We start from the raw sequence: 18,948 nt of genomic DNA, 5'->3' as shown, positions 1-18,948 counted from the left end.
TGTGAAGAGCTTCCTTTTATTGGTTTTAAGCCTGCTACCCATTAATTTCATTTGGTGGCCCCTAGTTCTTATATTATGGGAACAAGTAAATAGCTTTTCCTTATTCACTTTCTCCACCCCTCTCATGATTTTATAAACCTCTATCATATCCCCCCTTAGTCTCCTCTTTTCCAAGCTGAAAAGTCCTAGCCTCTTTAATCTCTCCTCATACAGGACCTGTTCCAAACCCCTAATCATTTTAGTTGCCCTTCTCTGAACCTTTTCTAATGCCAGTATATCTTTGAGATGAGGAGACTTGGTGCCCATGAGACATTTGGACTGGTAGAGGAAGAGTTCTCTTCACACTGGCTTGTTAGTCAGTCGTCCTGCTCTTCTCTACCCAAATGCTAGCAAGAGTGAGGAAGTGAGTCCCTATTACCAGACACAGTGTGAGGCAGGATTTATCCACCAGCCTCTAGAGACTTGATATTGCCTTAAAGATATGGTTGTGCTCTGGAAAGTAACTGCCAATGGAACCGTGAGGTTCTTGCTTTCTCAGGGAAAAGATGTAAAGTTTGGTGGTTAGGAAGAAATAACCGAAGTCACAAAAACCTCTACCCGGCACCTGAAAGTTCAGGTGTGTTTGCAGGCTCACATATTCCCACTCTAGAGGAAGATTCTGCAGTGGAGTCTGGTGAACAATTCAGTTGCTGCAGAAGCCAGAAGAGAATCTAGCTTCCCCTCCATTGCCAGGTTGGCTCTGCAGGGCTAACAGGAGGAAGCAGCAGTAAGAATGTGTAACTAAGGTGAGTAGGCAGGACTCGAGATACACAGAGTGCAGATCTATTGAGTAATATGAAGCAGTCATTTATCTGACCCCAACACTATATGCACAGACAAGAGGAATTGATTGGTCCCGTCTTCCAAATGACCAGAGCAGTCTCTGCTCACTTTGTCACCCACGTGATGAGCATTAGATGCAACTTAGAATTCTAGTTCTTACCACTGTTAGGTGTCCATTTTTGGCTTTATAGATCTGAGGCTCCTGCCCAGTTGTGAAAGCTATCATCCCTTTTTTCCCAGAACTGATGTGAAACTGGAGGCTGCAAGTACACAAGTGTATATTGCTTGTTACGTGCTTTCCTTACAATAGGCTTTACTCTAAGCTCCTCTTTGGTTCTGTTCCCCAGGCAGATCTCATTAAGTTAAAGTTCAAAACCCCTCACAGATTTAGATAAATTCTCTGAACAGTTGCACATGTGCAACCAAGCCAGAACAAAAACAAGGAGTCCTTGAACAGCCGTTTGATTACTAGAACACACTAACTAATAAAAGGAAAGAAACATAAGCATGCTAAATTAGGCAGCATGCCTGGTCTGGCCAGACTGAACAAGCGTAAATGCTGTATTACAACTGAAATGTAGTGGCCAGCAGAAGGAAGACAGAGCAGGAACACGTATCCATTGCAGCTTTTGCATTCCATTGGTTTCGGTCTAGGATCAATACACATTGCCTCCCTGTCTCCTGAAAGCCCAGGAGGCCTAAACACAGACTGAGCTGGTAGTGTTAGTCAGATGTTATCTGGAAGAAACTGCCTCTTCTCAGCGTTTAGTGTCTCCTGAACCTGCTCCTGTCTAGTTGAGAGCAGCACTTTTCTGGAGTGATCTGGCTGGCATACTGTCTATCCTTTGGGTCAGCACAGCTCAGGTTAAAGAAAACCCATCCATTAAGCTGCTGGCAGTTTAAGGTTCCATGATCTTGTCTCTGCAGTATGTTCAGTTAAAATGAACAGGGTATCACCCAGATGATTACACGACAGTCAAACTCCTCAGACTTGTTCCCATGGCAGGAAGCAGTTGTTTGAAAAATACTGTATTTAAAGAGTCATGAAATTGAAAGCTGTTTTATAAGTAAAACTGACTCCGCTGATTATCCAGCTACACAGACATGCTGGAACCCGTCTTTACTACACAGCTCTATCATTCATACTACCACTAATACATTACATAGTCCACTTGTATAGTGAAAAGAAAAGGAGTACTTGTGGCACCTTAGAGACTAACCAATTTATTTGAGCATGAGCTTTCGTGAGCTACAGCTCACTTCATCAGAAGTGAGCACTTGTATAGTGCTCCATCTGTTCAACCTGCTTCACCGACATTAACTAAGCCTGCAGAGAAGTCACTACAAAAGCTACTGCTGGGGAAAATGTTCTGTGAAACAACTACTTGAAAAACTAACTTCAAGCTCCAGATTACTCTTATGATCTTAAAGGCCAAATCTTGCCCTTTGACAGTGTAAGCACATTGCATTATTAGGTAGGTGTGGACTGCTGGGTCAAAAGAGTTTTAGCTGACTAAATGGGAGAGCTCAGTGCCACAGAATCCCTTTATAAGATGTAGCATGAATGGCAACATAGGTGCTTACCTTCCCTGAACAACTTGGACAGCATTCTGCTTATTGGCCAGCATGCAGAGCTTTGTGACGGTCTCAAAGATGTGCTCACACTGAAGGATCACATCTCCCTAAAAGCAGAAATGGGGACAAAATAATTCAACATTCTTAGGCACAAGGGCAAAGAGCTTTTCGTCTCAGACCAGCAGTTAAGCTAGACAACATTTGTAACTGTAGGGAAATACTTTCATGATGTCTAGCACTGGCATCAGAGAAATGTCCAACATACCTTCAGTTGTTACTTATCATTAGAAAATGTATTTCCCCCCGCCCCCCATCAGGCCAGTGATCCTGTATAAGGAGGTTTGTAAAATGCTACCCTTAGTGCATTTGGTATTTATAGTAACTTGGTTGTTTCATGTGAAGATGTTCCACATTCGCCTGGCTCACTAGGAGCTTTCTGGTGGTTTACCTTCTGTTTGTTGTCCTCAGGAACGTGGATGACGAAGAGCCCATCACTCAGATTGCTGGTAGAAATACCTTAAAAAAGAACCCAAAAATTAGAGGAAGAGAAACAGCCACTTTCGGAGATAACCATAACACAATCCTCATCTTGGGTGAAAGTTGGTTTTGTTTACAATATCAGGGCCCTCAAGCTGTGGCTTGTGTGAAGAAAAAGGACAGTACCTTTTTCAAGTATGAGGAAAACCTGCTCTCCTGCTTACCAGCTCCCAGAAACCTTTGCTCCAACAACAGCTGAGAAATAAGAAGCATCAGTGCCAATTCCTTGGCATTATTCTTAAATTGCTTCATTTTAGTTCCTAACATATTGAAACAGCTACTTTTGAAAATATTCTGTGTTACCTAGCTATAATCAAGGATGTTTTGGTGTGTAACCCCATCCCCACCAACAAATTCCTCTATCTTGCCAGAATGGGGTATTTTTAAAATAAATGGAGCACACCTTTTGAATGTGCAGCTATCCCTTTCCAAACTATGCCAGTTTCATGGACACATGCATAAACTGCACTTCAGAGGAAATAAGAATTTCCAAACATCACTAAAGAATCTAGTACTCTAATCCCTTTTGCCTCGTGTACAGTTTGCTGTAATTAACAGATATAGTTCCCCAACCTTGAATAAAAACTTACATGCAGCATATATACAGAGTACAGATTGCTACTCTACTACAGAGATTAGTTGTTTTATAACTAGAAAGGATCTGTCCAATCAGTAGAGTGACCTGACATTTGTTCCCCAGATGAGGTCTGGTTTCTAAGGTCATTTAATAAAATTCCTCTCCAAGAGATGCTTGTTAGTTACAGTAATGGAGAATCAAGGGTGTTCTCTCAAACAAGAGTAGCGATATATAGTTACTAATTCACACCCCCGCCCCCACCAAGTAATTCAGCCCAGAACTGAATTAACCCTTTAGACTATAGTAAGACTTTAAAAGGAAAAATACCTGTAGAGTAGGGTTGTTTATGCAAAACTAGACACTTTTTTAATCAGCCACATGGTCACAGGAGGTCACACTGCTTTAGCTGATAAATTGTGATCATCCTTCAGCAAGTCAGCAGGAGGCAAGTGAAGTGATAACCCTCTGTGCTTGCAAACAACTTTTTACAAACCACCACGAAGTGTAAAAGGATTTAATCACTAAGCTAAATAGCAGGTGAGGGGGGTTGGAAACCTGGAGGGAAGGAGGAATTAGCAAGGGGGGAAAGCCCTCCTCTTCACATTCTGCCCCTTTGCCAAGGCCTTGATGACCTCTGCAAGGGAAGAAGAACTAGCACTGACTTACACTGTTACCTTTCAGAGTTGCATAGTCTATTTTCTGTTTGATCTTGGCCATTTCCACCACATAAGCTGCTGACTGGGTCAGAACAAGTTGCCGTTCTCTTGCTTTAAACCCGTTCCTGTCGTATTTTACCACTGGCGTCACATACTGAAACAACACGTGAATGTTAGCATTCACTGAGGTTAGGTTTGACTAGAGATAACTCAGGAAGCAGGCATCATTGGCCTGAAATTCTGGGGACTATAGCATGAGACAAGATTTAGGGTGTTATTGCCTTCTGCTTAGAATACACTGAGCTTGTTTCTTTAAACGCTGAAATTGGGGGTGGGAGGTTTAGCTGTGACTGGGGGCAGATCATGAGATTTTGGAAACAGTTTATTCTGTACAGCCCTCCAGCTTTATGGGATAACATAATGGGCACTATATGCATCTGCAGTTTAACTGTCAATTATATGCTGGCAGAGGCACAAGAATGGGGCATTAAGTTGCTGGGTTTCCATCGTTCCGCTGTCCTAGAAAAGGAAAGCGGCACTGAATTCCCTAGCAACCACACACTTGCTCTACAGGATTCTCAAAACAGAATCAGAGACCAAAGATGCTGTTAATGTGTTAGGTCAATAAGCCTCATAAGAACTCCCCACACACGAGATCAGATCAACGAATTCCCCCCCCCCCCCCCCGAAGGCTTAAAAGGAGCCTTTACACTATAAATTTCTCGTGTTTCATCCGCTTCCTAGGTACGTACTTACTCAAAAGCAGCACAAAGATGGTCTAAGTTAAACTCACATAACCCAGAGATAGGTCAGGCCAGTGTGGAAATATTTGGCTACATTGGTTATTTGATTGCATGTACCATCCTTTAGAACTGGCAGAGACACTGTTTTGAACATCACAAGGTTAACCTTGGCACATTTAAAAGTCTTGGCAGTGACCTGGTTAAGAGGGAGGATGACAGTGAGATGTTGCTGATGAGGAGAAATCTGCCATTGAACATCTTCTTACCTTGACCTTCTCCCCATGAATTAGTTGCAGTACTTTGGGGTTTATGTCTCCCTCACCTAAGGAGCAAACCAGAAACACGTACCACGCAGTATGAAAGTGTATGCGGTGCCACCATGTCCATCAGAATTGATCCAGCCTCTGCATTTGCCTTTTTAATCTCATTAAGCTTCATTCACATTTTAACTCTGAACTTTCCATGATTTTATGGCCTCCCTTAGAGGGACTCCTGAAACTGTTCCTGTGAAATATTTGTCCCACAATGTTAAGATTCATTTACTGAGTAAGGACATTTTATACTAAATCGATCCGTCTCTTGCCCCATTGATCTCCTAGGGGTACATGCTCAGCTTGGATAGGACTAGCTCCCATTAATACTCCTTCAGTCCATCTCTCCTTTCTCTAGAGAGAGCTAGGCGAGGCTCCTTCTCCGAAAGCATCCCATTATTAACCAAAACCTTCAGCTCCCAACACGAGTGAAACACTAAATCTGTGTGTATTTGAAAGGTTTCCTCAAACAGATGGTCTTTAGGCATCAGTCCATTATAAGCCACAGGACACTGGAATTCCAGAGCCGAGTCAGCAGACCACCACCACCACTTCCTACAGAACTTAACTGGATAGTCCTCACTCAGGCAAAGCTTCCACAGACCTCAGGACCTGTTGCCCAGCATATTAAATGGGACTATACTGAGTCAGGAGCCCAGGAGTGCAGTTTGTTGTTGTATACTCACGTAGCCTGGTGTCTGCAAAGAGCTGGCTTACGCTCTGCAGGTAGCCATCCTTCTTCCCTCTGAAAATGGCACTCGCTGCTACTTTTTGCTGCAACTATTTAAAAAAAAAAAACACAACAAAACACCCCACACCACCACCACTTTCTTATATTCCCAGTAGAGTGTCCCACGAGCCAGATGAGAGACTGAGTGAAGGGCGTCACTTGGAGCAGGGTTCCTGCGGTTTGTGCATTAGCTGTAAAGCTGCATTTCTCCCACTGTGTTGAGTTTATTCCTGTCCTGCCAATTGCAAGGATTTAGCAGGCAGCCAGCATGACCGATTTTTTTTTTTTTTCTTCAAAAAACCCCACACACTGTCCATCTGAAAAGCGATGGGAAATAGTTCTCTTCACATTACACAGGTCTCAGCTCAGGCTACCGGGAAGAACTGTACTGTGTATTTAAAATACCCCACAACAGAAGGTCAGGGCCGTCACCCTCAAAGAAAAGCATGAATATTTTCCTATTGTAAAGGGGTAAAGGACTCATTGGTTGGGCTAGCATGAAATGTAAAGTTAATTACTGGTTACAGCTTTTGCTTTGTACCGCTCACTAAAGAAAAGGACTCTTATCTGAGGGAATGTCCCCTATCATGTCCCTTCATGAACACACATACTCCATTCATTACCTGGGCGTTCTTCTCAGCTGTAATCCCTTGACAATATTTTCGCACTAGGTTCCTCATGCAGATTTTCTTCAGCGTCTCGGAGGTCTGCAGAAAAGACTAGAATGTAATTCCAACATAAACATGTACTGGGTGTCCAAATGTAACTGGTGTGGAGCTGAAGAGGCAGCATGGACTGAATTTATGAAGTTTAGTCTCAGCTGTGACACCAATTCCATGTCTGACTTTGGTACAAGTCAACCCATCCCTCAGGTTCCCTCCCCCTTCCCCCTGTAAAATGGGTTTACTCTAGGGAGAGATGGTTCATGTTTGTGTAGTGCTTTGAAGATGCAGTACATTAGGTGAATGCAGAGTAATATTTCTGAAACTGAAGTGATCTAAGATGTTTATCGAGGAAATGGGAGTTTCATATAAGAACAGAAGCTGTTTCTATAAAAGTGACAGTTCAGAATCTCAGACAGATGGTTCAAGAATCTAATATTCTGACAACCCTGCACCAAGGATTAGAAGGCCAATAAAAATGTAAACAACTGTTTTAAATTTAGTATTCTCTTGGGGATGATCTGAACTGTTCATCCAGTTCTTACACCAAGCGAGACCATGCCTCTCAGCCTGCCAAGCCCCAGCTGCGGGATATAATGTGTGACAGAGATCCAAGAAGGGACACAAATTATTTGTGCAAGTTTAAAATGCTGTGGGGTTTGTTCCTTCTACTGCAACAGAGGGTCGCCAACAGTCCCTTATTACAAGGGGGTGGGGTGGGGGGGGTGTCCCTTATTTTTTCCATCCCTCTACAAGATCGGAGTTGCCGAGTGCTGCAAAAAAGAAATACCCCGGTGAACGTAGGTGAGTAGTGCTTAATATTTATACTATCAGGAGGGGACGGATGGGGGTCCTAAGAAAAAAGTCCCTTATTTTTGTAACACATTGTTGACAATCCTAAGTAACTGACCTCAGTGTAATGAGTGTGCATTTCTGAGGTTAACAATTTTCAACAGTAAAATTAGTGGGGATGGTAGTAACATTGGAAGCAAAGTGAGCAGCTTCTCTTGGGACGCTTGAGCACGGTTCGCTGCAGGTTGAGCGCAGAGCTGGAGGGAGTCATTTCACTGTGTTATAAGGGAAAGTTACACAAATGAGCAGTGCCTTGAAATGGTATCACTATATCGCAAACCCTGTCCTCACCTCTTCCAAGATAGCAGGAGGCTTGAGCCAGTTCTTGTCCAAGACATTTTTGGGAACGTGGTCTCTGAGCTTCTTGAGATAGGTGTACTGCACAAAGCTTATAAACTCATCGTTTTCTGGGCAAAGGGGATTTTTTCGATTGATGAAGCCTTTTATAAACCTACAGGAAAGATCCTAATGAGAACTCTTGCTTACAAATGGCATTCAGAAAGTAATGGGAGTGGAAGGTAAGTCAGGTCAGAAAATTCATGCCAACAACTGCTTAGTACACTAAGTCAGAGAAAGCACTGCAGCCAGCCAATCTCCTTAGCAGAGAACTTCAGATTTACAATATGCTAAACACTAAAAGACTATTCCACTCACCCAAATTCCATTTTATGGAAGCCATTAATTTTTAATGCACCAATAAATTGTGCTTGCAAGTTTAAGAAAAAAAATCTATTCTATTACCTTCTGTTCTTAGATTCCAAAGCACGATTTTAAAAAGTCAGGCAAGAGTCAGGTTTAAAGACATGGAGAGTGGGCAACTTCTAAAGATTTGGTTTGAGGATCACCCATGAAGTCTGGACACTCATTCAAAACACAAGAACCTACCTGGCCTGTGAAAGTGGACCACAAAGTTCATGAGAAGGGGCTTGAGATTTCTAGTCAAGCCAGAAATAACCATTTGAAGATGGTTGAAGTAAGAGCAACATTTGCAAAGGGGTAACGAGCATGAATAATGAGGTATTCTGCCATAGGCACCTACAGGCTGAACAAGAGTAGACTTATACTTGCTAGGTACCACTCTGGGATCACCCCACCTGTACCCCAGCACCCATTCTCCCCCCACCCCAACCTTTTACCTTCCCACAGTGGAATGTACCTTTTGATGGTCTCAATAGCCCACATTCTCCTCTTGGCCTCTTTGCGTGCCAGCACCCCTCTCCAGCAGGCCTCGAGCTTAATAGCTGCAAGAGTCAGCCAAGCTGATAGGTTACACTTAGAAATATTTAGTCCCTTTGCGGTCGAATCCTGCTAATCCCCTGCTGATTTGGAAGTCAGGAAGAGTTTCCTTAGTAAAGGGCACAAATGCTTCAGGCCTCTCCTAGAGTACCATACATCTCCCTGGATCCAGCACTGTGTGTTACAGTGGCTCTGTTGAAGGGGATGTGGGGATATTGGGGTCCTAAACTTCAGAGCAATGCCAGGCCCAATGTCCTCAATGACAATAAGGCCAGTATGGTGCTTGATGTATGCAGCCAAACAAATGTTTAGACCTGCTCTTATTGTTAGCGTCCTTTGGAGAGTACAGCTGTCCTTTTAACATACTTGGATAGAAACAGGACAAGCCAGCGAGCTAGTTAGAACAGAGCTGCCTGGTTTGACCAGCAAAGCAAGCAAAAGCTCATCTCCTGGAGCATTCAGACATTTCCTAGTGCTATAGCTTCCAGTTACATTCCAGCTATAGAGCAGCGGGTACTATGCTTACACAGCATTGATCGCATCTACAGTACTGGGACACACACGGAAACAGGGTCACACAAGCTAGTGGAGTAATGAAGAAACTAACTGGCTGGCTCTCTCTAATGCTGCTGTCACCCACAGTTATTTGGCAGCTAAATTCACATCACACCCCCCCCCCCCATATGGGTGAGTATAGTGCAGGTGCAGTTGCTTGCAGGGAAGTGGTATCCTCGACCTCCAGACTTACAAACTCAAACTTGGAAAACTCAACACTAAGGAATGATCAAGCTTACCTGCTTCCTTCTGTTTCTTGTATACTCTCTTCCCTAAGCAGCCTTTGTATCTGGCCTGTATTCTCGTAACTGAAAATAAAACATTTCTCGGTACTATGGAGTCACAGCAGTTTGAGAGATGCCCTTACCAATTTCACAAGGAAAAGGCATCCAATTCAATCAATCAGCCTTAAAATAACTTGTGATAGGGTCAGCTCTAAGGAGGAATGGGTGGAGAGTTTGAGAATAATTAAAGCATGCAGGTCCTGGCATGGGGCATGCCATTGGCAAAAAGAGGAACACAAGAATAGGCACATCAGAAGAAGCAGGTTCTACCTACTCCATTAACCTGTCTCCAACAGCAGCTAGTACCAGATGTCTCACAGGCAGGTGCAAGAAACCCTATAACTGCCAATTAAGAAATTACCTGCCTAGAAGGGAAGTTGTTTCTTGCCCTCAGGCAGATAGTGCTGGACACAGAAGGATGTCTCCCCAGCATCCCCATGGGGTGCAACTCCTCCAGGAGAGGGGGTAAAGCATCCATAGGTGCTCTGAGTGAATTCCACAGGGCTGATGCAACAGAACACATGTTATGTGAATTTTGTTTTGACCCTGCATAGTCTGCTTATTTCTATTCCTCTTCTGCAGGGCCCTGTGGGGGTTGAAGAGATTGCTAACTATGAATCTCCCCTCACATCTTGGACTATAGCTTCAGGTAACAGATGCACCAATAACTGGCTATTCTAACTATGCAGGCTTAGTCTGCTCTTTGTTCGGTCCATCTCCAAATGCTTTGTTATAAGCCACTGCATTTCTACGCCATTGCAGTGCATGGTAAGCTTCCTTTAAATGACTGGTTCTTTCGGTGGCACTATTCGGTAGTGTTACTGGGTGCTTGTGCACTGTTGCATTTCAGGGCTGACAAAGCAATTCCCATTATGCATTTAAGATCTTCCCCGATGAACATTCCATGTAAATGACATTAGACTGGGTCCTTTCTATAAGTGTGTTAGAACGCTACACTAATCATGACAAATCTTCATTTTGTGGCACTCTCCAGAAGTTGGAAGCAGTAAGCCATGTTTAAGCAACAGGTTTCCTGGCACATGCATTTTAGCATCTACATTTACACAGACAGTTAACCCAGCTGCTATTCACACAGTTGTGGTAGCTACATCCACAGAAGTTAAAGAGGTGCCCAACTAGCTATGTGTGTGTGCAAACTTGGTATTGCACGTGCAGTCATGGTACCTGCACACACAAATACCAAAGACCTCAAGCCTCCCTAGAATCAGTCAGACCTGAAATCCTTACCCAGTTCCTGTAACTTGCATCTCCTGAAAGCCTGGTAATTGCCTCTAGTGATGTGTTTCTGGCATCTGTTATTTTCTCAAATGACGGAAGAATGCTCATAAAGGACAGGCATTTTTCTTTTCATTATTCAGCTGAAAGGGTTATTAGGCTCTGCATGATAAAAAGGCAATTGGAACTGTACCTAGCAGGTGTTTGCTGTATTCAAATGCATCTTCTGTAGCAAACAGAGTCCTTGGGAAACGAATGAATATTTTCGTTCTAAGAGAGAACACAGCCTATTAATCAAGATCCACTATTGCAACAGGAGCAGTAGCCTGACCTGATTATCTGGTGTAACACACTATGGCAAGAGAAAAAGAGCCTTTACCTTCCTAGTTTGTATTCTTCAGGCTTGTACCCAATGTGCTTTATGAGCCTCTCCACACCATCAGCTGCTGGTCCATGCCAATGAGGCCAAGTAGCCGGGCACAGGGACTTGTACCTAGCAAGATTAGTGACAGAGCACATCAACAAGACTAGACTTCGTTTGAAAGAGAGCAAAGAGGCCAACATGTAGATTAAAGTGGATGCAGATGATTACAGCAGATGGAGATTAGATGTGTTCAGCACAACAGCAGTGGCTGAGACAGCTTCTTTCTTGCACAGATACTGCCTTAAATTCTGTAAATCCAAGACATTGAGCCAGAAAGTTTTCAGGCCTGGTCACCTAAATCCATACTGAGGGTCCCAAGAGTAGCAGCCTAATTCTGAGGTGCTGAGCACAGCAGCACCTGAAAGCCCTTACACACAGAAAATGACCAGCCAAACCCAATGACCAGTAATCTGCTGACACCTGGGCATCCCTGCACACTGGAGACCTGAGCTTTGATGTGACACTTTGGACTCCAAGGCAGAGAGATCCTTTCGTATCTTAAGAAATCTGACCTGAGCCTTTACATGGTTAGGGAGTAGCAACCTTTTGAGGGAACTCTGTTTACCTTTGCAAGAAGAGTTCATACTTTCGCCGGTATGCAAAGCCAGCTCGCCTCACCCGCAAGTGCTCCATCAACCCCAAGTACTTCACCTGGTGTCTTATCAGGACGTCATCAAACTTTCCTGTGGTGAATGGATTACACAGTGAACAGGAATCACTCGTAAGGTCTCAAATGGCGCCACTCCCTCACTATTCCATACATCAGGATAGGCAGCTCCTCAGCCGGGCATACCATGGTGGCAGGTGAAGTATGATCACAGCATAGTAAGCTCCACTGAGTCACTGCCGAACAAGTCTGTCTATTTTACAGCCCACATTATGGTTTACTCTGAGCAGCTCATGACCTTGACTGTATTTCTGCTCACAACCCGTGTGACAGGTTGTGACTCCCTCAGTTTGCGAACTGAAGCAGAGAGAGGACAAGGATAAAGCTTTCATAGGTGCTTACGTCACACTTTTAAAGGTGACTTGGAGTAAAATTTTTAAATGCACTTAAGTGAGCTGTCCAAGATCACACAGGAAGTCTGTGGAGGATAAAGGAAGTGAACCCTGCCCTTGGCTCCACCCTAACCACTGAACAATCCTCTCTTTAATCCTTGCATTCTGGCACCAGCCTGGCCCTCTGTGCTCCCTCCTCAGCAGCGAGCCTTTGTGCTGGGCCCCAGTACCATTGCTACCCACCTTTCATTCAGCTGAATGCACTTGGTAGCCCATGCTCTGTGGTAGGCTAGTGACATGCTTCTCAGGGTACCCAGGACTGGAGATTACCTTGTTATCCCCCACCCCACCTCCAGCAATAGGGAGATTTGCTTGGGCTCACCTGGGTGTCAGCTCCCTGACACCACCAGCCCATTAGCCACCCAAACTATCTCCTCAGGCCCCCCCTTTAACTCTGCAGGTTAATAAGTGCACCCTACTCCTTGAGCCCCTTTGAAGCATTCCCCAGCAGTACTCAGCTCCTTGTCCACTGGCCACTCACAGAAATACCAGGTTTGCAATCCCTAAGGGGATAGTGCATACACCAGCCTGTAGGATCAAACTCAGGATCAGCTCCTGGTAGAATACTACAGCACTGAGTTATATGAATAGTGAAAACAGTTGTAAGTTTGTCAACACAAAACTAAGATTTAAGAGACAGCGAGTAAGGAGAACAGAAACAGCAAGGTGATGTAAAAAAAATCGTAACATGCTTTCTAGAGCATCAACTTAAGAGGCCAACCACCTGTCTGAGGAATCCTGTCTAACTCAAGCATCCCTTACAAACCCCCCAACCATGGTAGGTAGGGATCCTGTTTTCATGAATGGCAACCACACTGCCCGATTGCTTCCTCAGGTGCAGAATAAAGGGGTCTTTTTCCCCTGCCCCTTAAATTCCCCGAAGTTCACTGTCTGCCCCCAGAGACAGAGCAACTCATTGTAGCTCATTCTCCAGTGTGCTCCTTTCTGTCTGACTCGGGATGTAAATGGGGTTTCCATTATGTTGCCTTACAATGCTTAATTTAGATGTCAAAAGATACCCATCTTACCTCCTGCCTGGAAGAAACCAGTTTTTCCTTCTGTGGTTGGAACGGACTTTAAAAACATGTTTTTGGTACATATACGCAACTCCTGAAATATTGTCTGTACCTACATTTCAATTATATTAATAACCAGCATGACCCTGGCTTTCATTTAAGCCCTCACATGATATTCTTTATGGATAAAAACCATGAAAGCGGTGTGCTAGGTATAAGGAGTTTGTCAGGAGCTGCTGTTACAGAGAAGTCAACCCTTTGGCAGCTGGCACCAATGGGCCTCTGTGTCAACTCGTCATTAGACTGGAACAACGACACACAGCTCAACATGGAGGTGGTGGATGGGCCCTGGCTTATACAGTCAAGGTCTTAGTCTGGTAAACTGGTACAGCTGCCCGAAGAGTTTGGGAAGCACCAAACTGTGCTACAGTCTATTACTTCAAAAGTCTGGGCCATAGCCAAGTGAAGGTGCTTCGGCAGGGACTGCTGGTTTTTTGAAACACTAAGTGGATAACAAATGGTCTTCCCCAACTTCAAGAATATTTGCTTTCTCTTGCTGTGTAAGAGTTTCACACTGTAGCTCTTTGCACTTTGATAGTGCTTTTCCAAAGCACCTATATGTTAATGAAGCCTCACTATACTAGTGAGAGATAAGCGTGTCCATTTTGTAGATCAGGAGGCAGGCACAAAGTGACTTAGCTCAAAGCTATGTCATGGAGGATGGGACAAAACAGAAGCAGAAATCATGACTCCCATTGCCTGACCATCGCACCACCCCTCCTCCCAAAGCTAGGGCCTGACTCCAGGTCTCCCGCTCTAACCAGTGGTGCCCCCTTCCTGCTTGCTTCTGGTTAGGAATTAGGCAGATTGATAAATGTACCATATCAAGGCATTAAGCAGACCAGGAAGCAGGTATGGCCTGAAAATGGTGAGGAGAATGGGTCTATTCTGAGACGTGCAGTACTTGGGTAATGGGGCTTTCTGCCAGTAAGAGGCTTAAAATGTTCTCCTGCATCCCATCACCAGGAAAGAGGATTCTTGCAGTATGTTGGGGTACTTAAACCATGTTTGAAGATTAGCCTACAAAGTGCTAGCTGCGTAGGGGTGACTGACCGGCAGCCCGCATGGTATGCCTTGATGAATTCTAAGAGATGCCTAGCAGAAGAAAAAGCACAGACTAAGTAGCAGCTGTATGTGATATAGGAAGTACACGTAGTCTGGGTAGTGTATAAGCAGCGCTAAAGTTCAGTCGCCAGAACCAGGGGGACTCACTTCCATTGAAGTTTGGCCTTTTATTGTGAAGTTTTCCCGGGCTGCTTCTTGAACTGGCTCCCTTACTGCATCTGCCAGCACCCAAGTGTTGGACTTTGTGGTTTTTTTAAGGAGTTACACCATAGCTGTGGGTCTGCCTCTTCACCCCACTAACACCACGATAACAAAGATGTCCCTTACCAGGCTCTTTGCCCTCGTTGGGTTTAATACACCGGATATAAGAAGGCTCCTTGGACATCAGGATTTCGATTAGGCTAGCCAGGCTGTTTTTGAACTGGGTTGCAACCTGAACAGACAATGAAAATCTCCGTTAATGACACAGCTAAGACTGTGCAGTTACTGAAGTCTGCAGAAAAGCCCTACTCCAGTCCTTGAGCTGTAGGTTGAATTAAAACACATGCGTTTCAAAACCCTTCAGCGAAGCGGGAAAGCATTTGAATATGAGAATTCTGGAGGGTTTTACTTAAACCAACCACCCTTGGGATCTGCCAAGCAGATAGAAATGTCAGGCTTAGGAATTGAACAATCTTTATTTACTGTGGAAAGCATCCAAAACAGTTTTGGGTGCTGAATAAATAATCAGTACCATTACAGAGATGCATCATGCTCCTTACTGAGATCTAAGCAAGAGTCTTGGATATTTTTCCCTCCCCTTCAAGACTGCCAGCCTCAGTGTTACTCTGTTGAGGAATTCCACCGGAAGCCAAGCTATTTTGGAAGTTAGTTTGCTCCTCCTTATAGGTTTGTATGTAAGGGATGAAACTCACAGTCTCAGGCCGTCTCCTGTTGTCTAGCTCAGATGGAAGAAAACTTTCTTTAATTATGCCATTTTTAGACTTGCACAGTACCTGAAACAGAGGAATGCAAGGGTAGAGTAAATGGGCACATTACTCCCACAGGGTGCTGCTGAAGTGAACGAATGAGGCTGCATAGACAAGAGTTTTCCAGACCACCACATGGTCTGTAATGGCCATTGAAATGCTTGAAACTGTAAAAGCTACTCAGATGCCTAACCAAACTAAAGATCAGCTACAAAAAAAAAAATTCTGAAAAGCCAATTCTCGTGATTCAATAGCGTCTTACCTCTTTTAAGTTTCTGTACAGGAGATCGTTATTCTTCTCTAGGAATCCTGAAAAGAAAGTTTTAACATTGGTTTTGAAGATAACGAAAGAAATATTAGTAGGTTCTTGATGAATTTGCTGCTTTTGCTAAGAGGCCATCATCTGGCTTTCATAACAAGAACCCTGTTACCCAACTATATTGGAATGCTTTTGCTAGAGTTTGTCAGCCCCTCACACATTACATCCCAAGAGAGCTGGTCAGAACATTTTAAGCAAAATTTCATTTCAAAGCCAAAGATGGATGCATGTGTATAGCCTGCTGGTTGGGGTACCTGTCTGTGATGCACAAGACCCAAAATTCAAGTCCCTGCTCTGCCTGATCCAGAGTGATCTGGAATGAAAAACTCTGCTCTGAATCAACCAGACGAAGGCCTTGAACCTAGACCACTGCCCTAGCTAGCAGGTTGTAGAGTGCAAGTCTCTCCTCCCAACCACACCTCTAAGCTTGGGTACGGATCCAAAGTGGACATTTTGGCACACGTTGGTTCAAAGGGTTGTGAGTTCGTGCAGAATGAAAAATGTTAAATCTTCTAAAGTTGCCACAACACAGAATTGTCATCATCTAGACACACTAAATCCAAATGGTCACTACCCAAATCAGCCACGAGCAGGGAAATCTCCTTCTATTCGGCATTATCAATGCAGACCAGCCAAGCTAAGTGGCTATTTGACCAGATATAATCTTTGCCTGCAACGGTTATGCAGCTGTGTGCCATGTGTAAATCTGAAATAAAAAGTAAGTATTCTTTGATCTGACCCTTCTATGTGAAAGGCTCACTGCCCATTGTAACCAGGAGCAGAAAAAGACCACCACCCTTAAGAATTGGTCTTTAAACAGACCATAGATCCTAACACTCACTGCACACAGGAACCAACATATGGAATGCCACTGCAACTGTTGGTGATGCAAGATTCTACAGGAGAAACAAGCAGTGGGGTCAAGTTAAAGAAACCCAGAGTGCATACAGAGGCCAGTGAAAGCTACTTGTATCATGTGTGTTTAGAAGATGCAATTCTCTGAAGCAGCTTAGCGACTAAAGGTTTAGAACTCTAGTTTGGCTATACTCCTACCTTGCAGTTGAGCCAGAAGATAGGACAGATTCTGAGCTGTTATGATTGGTGTAGCTCCATTGATTTCAAGAGCTGTGTCATTTACATCAGCTAAGAATCTGGCCCAGAGTATTCACCCAACAGTTTCCTGTCAGCAACTAGCAATCAAGGCCCTGATCTTACAAATACCTATGCAGACAGCTTTGTTTGCTTGAGTAGTCCTATTGGCTTATCATGTGTGAGTGAAGTTACTCATGTGTGAAAGTGAAATTACTCACACAGCCTGACCTCAAGTGTTCAGTTTAGCTTCCCCCTGGATACACTTCCAGGTCAGCAGAGCGGTCCCTTGGGTAGGGCGAATCGGGGTGACAGTTCTGGGCCCTGTGCTTTGGGGAGCCCCATGCTTCAACACCATGGTGGCAGATGCAATTCTCTGCATGCACCCTCACAGTGTGCATGTGTGTTGCCCAGGGGGTTCGGGGGTCCCAGGGGCAATCCATGGAGGGATCCCGGCGGTGGTTCTCGGGTTTGACCTGGAGTGCTGGAGGCAGCGCTGCTCAGGCCCCCTGTGGGGTGTTCCACAGGCCAGGACCTCCCAGCCCCATCTAGCAGGGGTCAGCGCTGCCCTCCTGGGGTCCCTGGCCCAGCCCGTTGGCAGCAGGGTCGTGGGAAGGCCCCAGCTCCAGGAGCCTCTGAGAGGCCCCTTTGCGGCTGGTTATTTCTGTCTAGGGAAGGGGGCTGGTCTGGCTTTCCGGGCCCTGGCCCATGAGCTCCCTGTGTGGGGTGCAGAGTGGCTTAGAGCCTGGCCCCCAGCACCGCTCAGTTCTGGGGCAGGGCTGCCTCACGGTGAATTTTTTTTAAATTAATTATATATACTACAATATAACTACATTATAATTATACAGCTGGGTGCTATCAATATTTAGCCTGCAGCTGCCCTTGAAGTTCACTGTAACCAGATTTCACCTGTATAAAAAAAAGTGTTAAAGGGGGCCCATACAGGCGGATTTGTCCCAGGCCCCACACCTCTGTAGGGACGGCCCTGCATATCAGTTTCAACCTCATCTATATACATTTTCCCATATTTTTAGGAAGCGAGTTGCATGAATTAAATCTTCAAACTGAATTTTTCTATCAAAAATTTAGACTTGGGGATTTGAGATAGTCAAAATAAGATGAAAAATGAAATGCAGAGTGCCCTTTAAGGGCAAGTATATTTCAGAATAGTTTTCAAATCAGGTGGGGGAGGGGGAGGATTTGCCACCACCCGCCTAAGTTAAAGCACATGTCACAGTGAGAACCATGAGAATGTCCTTCAAGAATGCAGGCTTGTCTAGTCCACGCTCACCTACTATGCAGTAAGTGACCTCCCCTGCATAGTGAAGGAGACGGAAATCCACCCAGTCAATTGATTTTCGTGTCTTTTGATCTGCAAGCTTGCGGCTACAGAAAGAAAGAAACCAGAGAGTAAAGCAAGAAGCCAAATAGTTTCTTCAGTTCATGGGAATGGTGGAATCAACCATACTAAGAACAGTTCACTGCAAAAACAGAAACTGACATCAAGTTAGGCTCTTATTAGCATGAATCTGATTGCAAGGTTGGGGCCCATATAGACATTTCTTAGAGAAGTTCTTTCTGAAAGATTTTGCAAATTGGTCAGAAACCATCTAATAACGAATAGCCTGTTTCAACAGAAATGGTTCATCTACTGTCACGGTAGTTCCTATAATCTTATGTGGCCTGCAATATGCTAGTTAGAAAAGGCCATTTATTCAGGATACACTTTACACCTTGCAGAAGGCATTTAAATGTTTAGGCATTTTTATTAGCTTTGTCTATGTGGCTGGGATAAGGATGGCAGCTGGCTTCTGCCTTATTTCAGTTTGAAAAAAAGACACCCCAGAATTTTACGCTAAACAGGCAAAAAACACAGTCAATGGTGTTTCATTAATAGCAAATACCTAATGCAAAGAGGACACCACTGTTTCGAAGTTTCAGTGAATGTTTAGTATTTCTGGGAGCTACTGTAATAAATATTTAATAATGGCAAGATTCCATTTGTGACAGAATTGCGTTCACACTGATGTTGCCCTCCAACATGCATTGCCTTTAAAACATGGAGTAGTTCTAGCAATTATCTTTGCAGATCTTTGTCAGAGTAGGATATTAAGGAACAGATAGGTAGCGGGCAGATCAGTTACCGACTCTCCACAAGGAATTGTCCTGAGT

General features: G+C 44.3%; 1 protein-coding gene across 1 annotated transcript in view; it reads right to left on the bottom strand.

The window, feature by feature from the left end:
• The window catches only part of MYO1H (myosin IH), a 42,988-nt gene that overhangs the window by 1,911 nt on the left and 22,129 nt on the right, over positions 1-18,948 (bottom strand). The window contains exons 14-30 of the mRNA XM_048821503.2: positions 18,068-18,162; positions 15,631-15,677; positions 15,315-15,395; positions 14,728-14,833; positions 11,766-11,883; positions 11,156-11,269; positions 10,970-11,046; positions 9,496-9,564; positions 8,622-8,706; positions 7,757-7,916; positions 6,575-6,658; positions 5,908-6,001; positions 5,177-5,232; positions 4,186-4,321; positions 2,846-2,913; positions 2,407-2,504; positions 983-1,082 (exon numbers count right to left, since the gene is read on the bottom strand). Coding sequence (XP_048677460.2) covers positions 983-1,082; positions 2,407-2,504; positions 2,846-2,913; positions 4,186-4,321; positions 5,177-5,232; positions 5,908-6,001; positions 6,575-6,658; positions 7,757-7,916; positions 8,622-8,706; positions 9,496-9,564; positions 10,970-11,046; positions 11,156-11,269; positions 11,766-11,883; positions 14,728-14,833; positions 15,315-15,395; positions 15,631-15,677; positions 18,068-18,162 — 1,588 coding nt within the window. The remainder of the gene's footprint in view (positions 1-982; positions 1,083-2,406; positions 2,505-2,845; positions 2,914-4,185; positions 4,322-5,176; positions 5,233-5,907; positions 6,002-6,574; positions 6,659-7,756; positions 7,917-8,621; positions 8,707-9,495; positions 9,565-10,969; positions 11,047-11,155; positions 11,270-11,765; positions 11,884-14,727; positions 14,834-15,314; positions 15,396-15,630; positions 15,678-18,067; positions 18,163-18,948) is intronic.

This window comes from Caretta caretta, chromosome 15 (assembly GCF_965140235.1).
Source record: "Caretta caretta isolate rCarCar2 chromosome 15, rCarCar1.hap1, whole genome shotgun sequence".
Classification (NCBI taxonomy): domain Eukaryota; kingdom Metazoa; phylum Chordata; order Testudines; family Cheloniidae; genus Caretta; species Caretta caretta.
Note: the sequence above shows the minus strand (reverse complement) of the source record. Positions and strands in the feature narration are given on the sequence as shown.